This window comes from Aquarana catesbeiana, linkage group LG04, assembly GCF_042186555.1.
Source record: "Aquarana catesbeiana isolate 2022-GZ linkage group LG04, ASM4218655v1, whole genome shotgun sequence".
Classification (NCBI taxonomy): domain Eukaryota; kingdom Metazoa; phylum Chordata; class Amphibia; order Anura; family Ranidae; genus Aquarana; species Aquarana catesbeiana.
The window spans coordinates 652,158,969-652,165,484 of record NC_133327.1 but is presented as its reverse complement, the minus strand read 5'-3'; the positions used below and the strand labels follow the sequence as shown (position 1 = coordinate 652,165,484).

Sequence of the window (6,516 nt, the reverse complement as noted above, 5' to 3'; positions counted from 1 at the left end):
GGTGTTGTATAGGGAATTATCAATTCATCAACAATAGTGAATAAAACTAAATTTTATTATACACTGTTTAAAAAACATGGGACAGGACAAGATACAAAAATTCATAAAATTCAATGAGACATAATGCATGAATAATACCACTTTCTCAACATGTTTCGCTCTGTGGAGCTTCTTCAGGAGACTTTAGCTGTGGCATCATATTATACAAAGAGAAACAAATAACATATATGTTATTTGTTTCTCTTTATGCCCCATTATGATAATACATTTCTATTTTGTCATGTTTTTTGCATTATGTTTAAATAATTGATGTATGCCTTATCTATGGTATCTATCTTCATCTAAACATGAGTATTTTTTCTTGTGATTTATAGTATAATATGATGCCACACCTAAAGTCTCCTGAAGAAGCTCCACAGAGTGAAACATGTTGAGAAAGTGGTATTATTCATGCATTATGTCTCATTGAATTTTATTAATTTTTGTATCTAGTCCTGTCTCATGTTTTTACACAGTGTATAATAAAATTCTGTTTTATCCAATATTGTTGATGAATTGATAATTCCCTATACAAAACCTTTAAAGTTGCGAGGTTTGTTACCTCAAAGTCCCTCATTGTTTCTTTCAGTTTTTTTTTCTTTGGAGGGTGCATGTGTTCAGCAAAGGGCCAATCAGCACTGTCCAGACAGAGGGTCAGGGGTCATGCAGCCTCATAGGACAGTCAGCTCTAGTGTGTGGGAGAAACACTGAGGGGGGATTTACTAAAACTGGAGCACACAGAATCTGTTGCAACTGTGCATAATAAGCAATCAGCTTCCAGGTTTTATTGTGTTACTAAACCCATGACATTAAAATCAGTCTATATGTGAGGCAGAGCATGCTTGTTATACTCACTGTGGAACTTAAGGGGTTAATCCTCTGCATTGTGTAAAAAGACTGTTTGATCCTGTATGCACAGATCCTCCCCCTCCTGTACTATCTATCTGGGGAAAGCCAGATAACACAGGCAAGGTAGCCGACCTGCACATGCTCAGTTGTGTCTTTTATGCTGGAGAGAACAGTTACTTGTTCTCAGAGCTAGCCAGGTCACATGATATTGACATCACACATGTGGGCGTGTATACAGGCTGTAGTGGAGATCTCCTCTTACCTGAACTCTAAGCACTGGAGAAACTATGCAGTTTATCATGTGACCGTAGTATACAGATCATCCAAAAAAGGTATATAGTGGTAATAATGTAAATAATGTAAAAAGATGATTTATAAGCTGTGGGCACTGTAGGGGGGGGGGGGGGGGGCGACGAACTATTTTCATATTACTGGGTTTAGTAACACTTTAAGCTTGCACGATTTCAAACCTGCATTTTAGTCCAACTTCAGGAGCGATTTCAGAGACATCTGAGCGGGTTGCTGCACAGATGTCTATTGAAATCGCACCCCGAAGTTGCCAAAAGTAGTGCAGAAACTACTTTTGTGAATCCGCAAAGTCGACTTCGCATCGGACGGTGCCGTTGCCGGCAATATGTGGCGATTTGACAAAACAGCCCGATGTGAACGTGGGCTAATTGAACCAGCTGAAGTTAGAAGCTGATTGGCTACCATGCACAGCTGTACCAGATTCTGAGTGCTCCAGTTTTAGTAAATCTCTCCCACTCATTTGCCAATTCTTTCAATTTCTAATTCAATTAAACACGTTTAAGTTGAGCAGCTCCATTCTTGTTTCTCTGCTATTGATGTCACTTTGGACTAGAAGTGATGGGAATATCCCAAACGGGGGCCAAAGGCAGCAATTAAGTATGGGTGAGGAGTAGGGTTGCCACCTGTCCAGGATTCACCCGGACAGTTCGGGTTTGGAATCATGTGTCCGGGTTTCAGACTGCCTGTAACCCGGACGCATTATTTAGATGGGACTATGGCTTCCCAGTAGGGTTGCTGGCTGCAGTTGTCTAAGCTGAGAGTGTCTGTTACTCTTTCACAGCGCCTAAAGCCAGCACTAACAATCCCCGCCCCCCCAACAGACGGGAGAGGAGAGAGGGCTCAATCTGCACCTCTTCCCCCCACCCCTACCCCTCTGTATCTGCCCACACTCCAAATTTCCAGCCCCAACTTTCTTTTTCTGAGGCATAGCGCCGGGGATTGAAGTTCAGCAGCCTCAGCTACATCTGGATGAGAGGTGCTGACTGCCAAGGGGTGAGTGAGCTCACCATCCATCCCTGTCTGTGACTGAAGTCTCCCCCCTTCTCTCTCCTGCCTCTGAGTGAGTGAGAATCAGGGTTCTCAGAGCACCCCTTACATCAGAGTTCCCCTTTACACCAGAGGCCACAGTGTTCCCCCTTATATCAGAGTCCTCTCCGTACACCAGAGTTCTCAGTGTCCCCCCTTAAATCAGGGTTCCCAGAGCATCCCTTATGTTAGCGGCCCCAGAGTTCTCCCTTACATCAGAGTCTGCAGAGTTCCCTCTTACAGTGAAAGAGAACACTGCAAGTTCAGATGTAAAAAGGGAACTCTGTGGATCCAGATGTAAAGGGGGACTCTTGTTATTAACTTTATATGATTAGAAATGTTATTTAATAGCAAAATATATGTATAGTTTATACTATAAAGAAAAAATGCAGAAGTGTTCGGGTTTGACTTGAAGAAAAGGTGGCAACCCTAGTGAGGAGTGAGGAGAGGTTGGAGCCACTGACAGGTTGCATTGCTGTCTGCATCCTTTCACTTCCTGGTCCAAAGACTGGTGCCACCCAGGACAGGAAGTGGGAGGAAATTCCTTTCAATGGGGACACAGACAGTAATAAAAACCTGATAGAAGTTTCAAATCTTCTTTCTTATACTACACAGTTGATGACCTGAAAGATCAAACCTGAAACTATGGGGCGTACTTATTTATCAAAGGGTGAGATCCCCGCACTGTCCGTTCTGATGGCTTCACCCCATTTATCAGGACATGTATAACACCAGTTTTATTACCCCCAACCTTGAACTTCAGATTTTTCTCACTTTTCTACTTGGTCTTTGTGCTCACTGTAAAACAGACCTCACAGTATCATAGAGCAAAGGCTGGGCAGGGAGTGTGAGGGGGTTGGGGAGTTTCACGCTGCATGGACAAAGGCAGCAACGGAGTTGATTTACTAAAGGTAAATGGACTGTGCACTTTGCAAGTGCAGTTGCACCCATTTTCCCCCAAAGCTAAGTGAATGCGGTGAAACTCTACTTTGTGAAGAATAACGAATCTGGTGCAAGAATAATTAAAAAAAAAAAAACCTGCATTTTTGCTTGCAGATGATTAGATGATGAAAGGCAGCAGAGCTTCACCGCATTTACTAAGCTCTGGGGAAAATGAGTGCAAATGCACTTGCAAAGTACACAGTCTATTACCTTTTAGTAGATCAACCCCGGTGTCTCTTTAAATTGGTTGTAAACCCTCACATATACCTAATGAAGTGACTGGCCTAATACAGTGTTTCCCAACTCCAGTCCTCAAGGCGCCCCAACAGGTCATGTCTTCAGGATTTCCGTCGGATGAAACGGCTGTGGTCGTTACTAAGGCAGTGAAACTGATCAAATCAGCTGTGAAAAATAATGGAAAGCCTGAAAACATGACCTGTTGGGGCACCTTGAGGACTGGAGTTGAGAAACACAGGCCTAATACACAGAGATGAAACAAATCCTCCTACATAGGTTGTATCTGTCTATCTGCCGTCATCTCTTCTCTACATCTGTTCAAAGTTCAGAATTTATAAATCTTTTCTGAGCTTTCAGAAAACAAGGGGAGGGGAGCTGAAGTTACACTCCGCCGAGCTTAGTGAGGAGAGCTCTGAGAGCTGACTGGAGGGAAGGGACACTTCACACAGCACACAATAACAGAGCTTAGGCTGTCAACCACAGGCTGTGTCCTGGAGCTCCCTCCCTTGTCACCTTTTTTTTCTCTTAGGGTCAGGAACACTTGTCAGAAGTGATTCATGCAAATAGCAGAGGAAGGAAGCAGCAGAAAATACACTAATGCCGCGTACACACGTTCGGAATTTCCGTCAGAAAAAACTTGGATGGTTTTTCCGATGGAATTCCGCTCAAGCTTGGCTTGCATACACACAGGCACACAAAAGTTCTCTGAACTTTCGACTTTGAAGAACGAGGTGATGTACAACACTCTGACGAGCCGAGAAAATTAAGTTCAATGCTTCCGAGCATGCGTCAAATTGTTTCCGAGCATGCGTGATTTTTTGCGCGTCAGAATTGCATACAGACAAACGCATTTTCGGGTAGGAACTTTTCCGACCGAAAAATAGAGAACATGCTCCCAATCTTTTGCTGGCTGGAATTCCGCCAGCAAAAGACCAGTGGAGCATACACATGGTCGCATTTTCAGACAAAAATCTCTCATTGGAGTTTTGCTGGTGGCATTTCCAATCGTGTGTACGCGGCATTAGGGATTGATTTACTAAAGGCAAATAGACTGTGAGCTTTGCTCCAGAGCTTAGTAAATGAGGGAGAGCTCTGTTGACTTCCATCATCCAATCATGTGCAAGCAAACATTTTATTTTCATTTTTTAGTTTCCTTGCATGTGATTGGGTATTCTTTGCAAAGTGAAGCTTTACCTCATTTACTAAGCTCTGGAGCAACTGCACTTGCAGAGTGCAACTTCACTTTGCAAAGTGCACAGTCTATTTACTAGTAAATCAACCCCTTAGTGCTCTGGATTGAGCAAAGTACACACTATAGAGGGATATGCTTTGTTTTTTTTTCATGTCTGAGGTTTACAACCACTTTAACAGGGATTTTTGTTTGTACAGTGGAACGTTGGATTACGAGCATAATCCGATCCAGGAGAATGCATGTAATCCAAAGCACTCGCATATCAAAGCGAGTTTCCCCATAGAAGTCAATGAAAATGGAGATAATTTGTTCTGCATTGACTTCTATTGCATGCAATACTGCATGTGGCCAGATCTGGGGGGGGGGGGGGGGGGGGGCGCTGGTGAGCCACGGAAACAGCTCAGCTGTACTCAGAAAACCTCAGAAAGGCTCTGAAACACTCAGGAATGGAGTATTTCCAAGTGTTTTTGAGTTTCTCCGAACATCTCAGAACCGTTCCGAGTTTCACCAGCGCCCCCGCACCTCTGGCCAAATGCGGTACTGCACACCCCATTAGCTTGAATTCTGCTCATTTTGCAAGACAACACTCGCAAACCGAGTCAGAATTAAAAAAAAAAGTTGCTCGTCTTCCAAAACGCTCGTTAACCAAGGTTCCACTGTACACATAAATATTCTACATATTTTAGATGTGTTTGAAAAACTATAACAATCCCTACTAATAATCAGACTGCAGTCTTCTGATATCTAGGTGCAATAAGCGGCAGTTGGAGGATGTAGAAAAAAGGAATGGAATGAGTCATGTGACCTTCCATCAACTGTCACTAGCTCCTAATTGGGCCACTCTCTAGTTGACAAAAGATTGATAATTCCAAAAGAGTTCAAGAACATAAAAGTGCCTTAAAATGTCACCTGAAACCTAATTTATATAAAAACTGTAGGAAGACGTTCATTCATCCAGCTTGCTTTGTTGTCCATTGAGGAATGTCAGATATTAATCAGTGCATATACTGACAAGTGATTGCTATAGCAAAGTGGGGCCTTTAGTCGGTCTGCTGTTTGCCAAGAGTGTGTGGCTTTCCAGTTGTTTGGTCTTCGGCTCTTCGGCTTGGGCAGAGAGAAGGGCAGGGGCAGACATGTGGTGAGTGGCCATCTTCTGCTGTTGAATCGTGTTGATGTAGCCGACAATCAGCAGAGTTATCTCCAAAATCTGAAAGAATAGCAAGGATTAAACTTCAGATGATTAAGACATAATCCAGGACATATGCAATGACTCTAAAGAGAACCTATAATGGTTTGGTATACGCAGTAAAACCTTGGATTGCGAGCATAATTCATTCCGGAAAAATGCTTGCAATCCAAAGCACTTGTATATCAAAGTGAATTTCTCCATAAGGAATAATGGAAACTCAGATGATTCGTTCCACAACCATTTATTCATAAGTCCTTCAGTTTATAGTCCATATAAAAAGATTATAGCAATCTGATTGTGTGTGTAACCATAAAATGTCCATCCACAAATGGAAGCCTCCACAAGGGGATTAGAAGCAAAATCCAGCAGGAGCTACAGAGTATAAAAGAGAAGAGAGGCGCCTCTAAGTGTAGCAATATGGTTACATTTAATGAAGGTACAACATTTAGCAACTCACATGGTTGATGATTAACCGATTGCCGACCGCACCCCGTCATAATGGCTCCCCTGCGCGAATCGCCGTAGCTGTACAGCGGCCGCTTTAAGGGTACTGAGGAGCCTGAAGCACGTGTCCGGCGGTTCGCCATCTTCGCCAGGCACCCGCGATCGCTCGTGGCAGAGCCAGAATGAGGATCTGTGTGTGTAAACACACAAATCCACGTTCTGGCAGGGGAGGAGAGACAGATCGTGCATTGCTAGTATATAACGACCGGTCTCCTCCCCCAGGCAGTCC

General features: G+C 43.4%; 1 protein-coding gene across 1 annotated transcript in view; it reads right to left on the bottom strand.

Annotated features, from left to right (window-relative positions):
- Positions 1 to 542: 542 nt before the first annotated feature.
- Positions 543 to 6,516, bottom strand: part of PLEKHH2 (pleckstrin homology, MyTH4 and FERM domain containing H2) — a 219,621-nt gene continuing 213,647 nt past the window's right edge. The window contains exon 30 of the mRNA XM_073628463.1: positions 543 to 5,801. Coding sequence (XP_073484564.1) covers positions 5,616 to 5,801 — 186 coding nt within the window. The 3' untranslated portion in view covers positions 543 to 5,615. The remainder of the gene's footprint in view (positions 5,802 to 6,516) is intronic.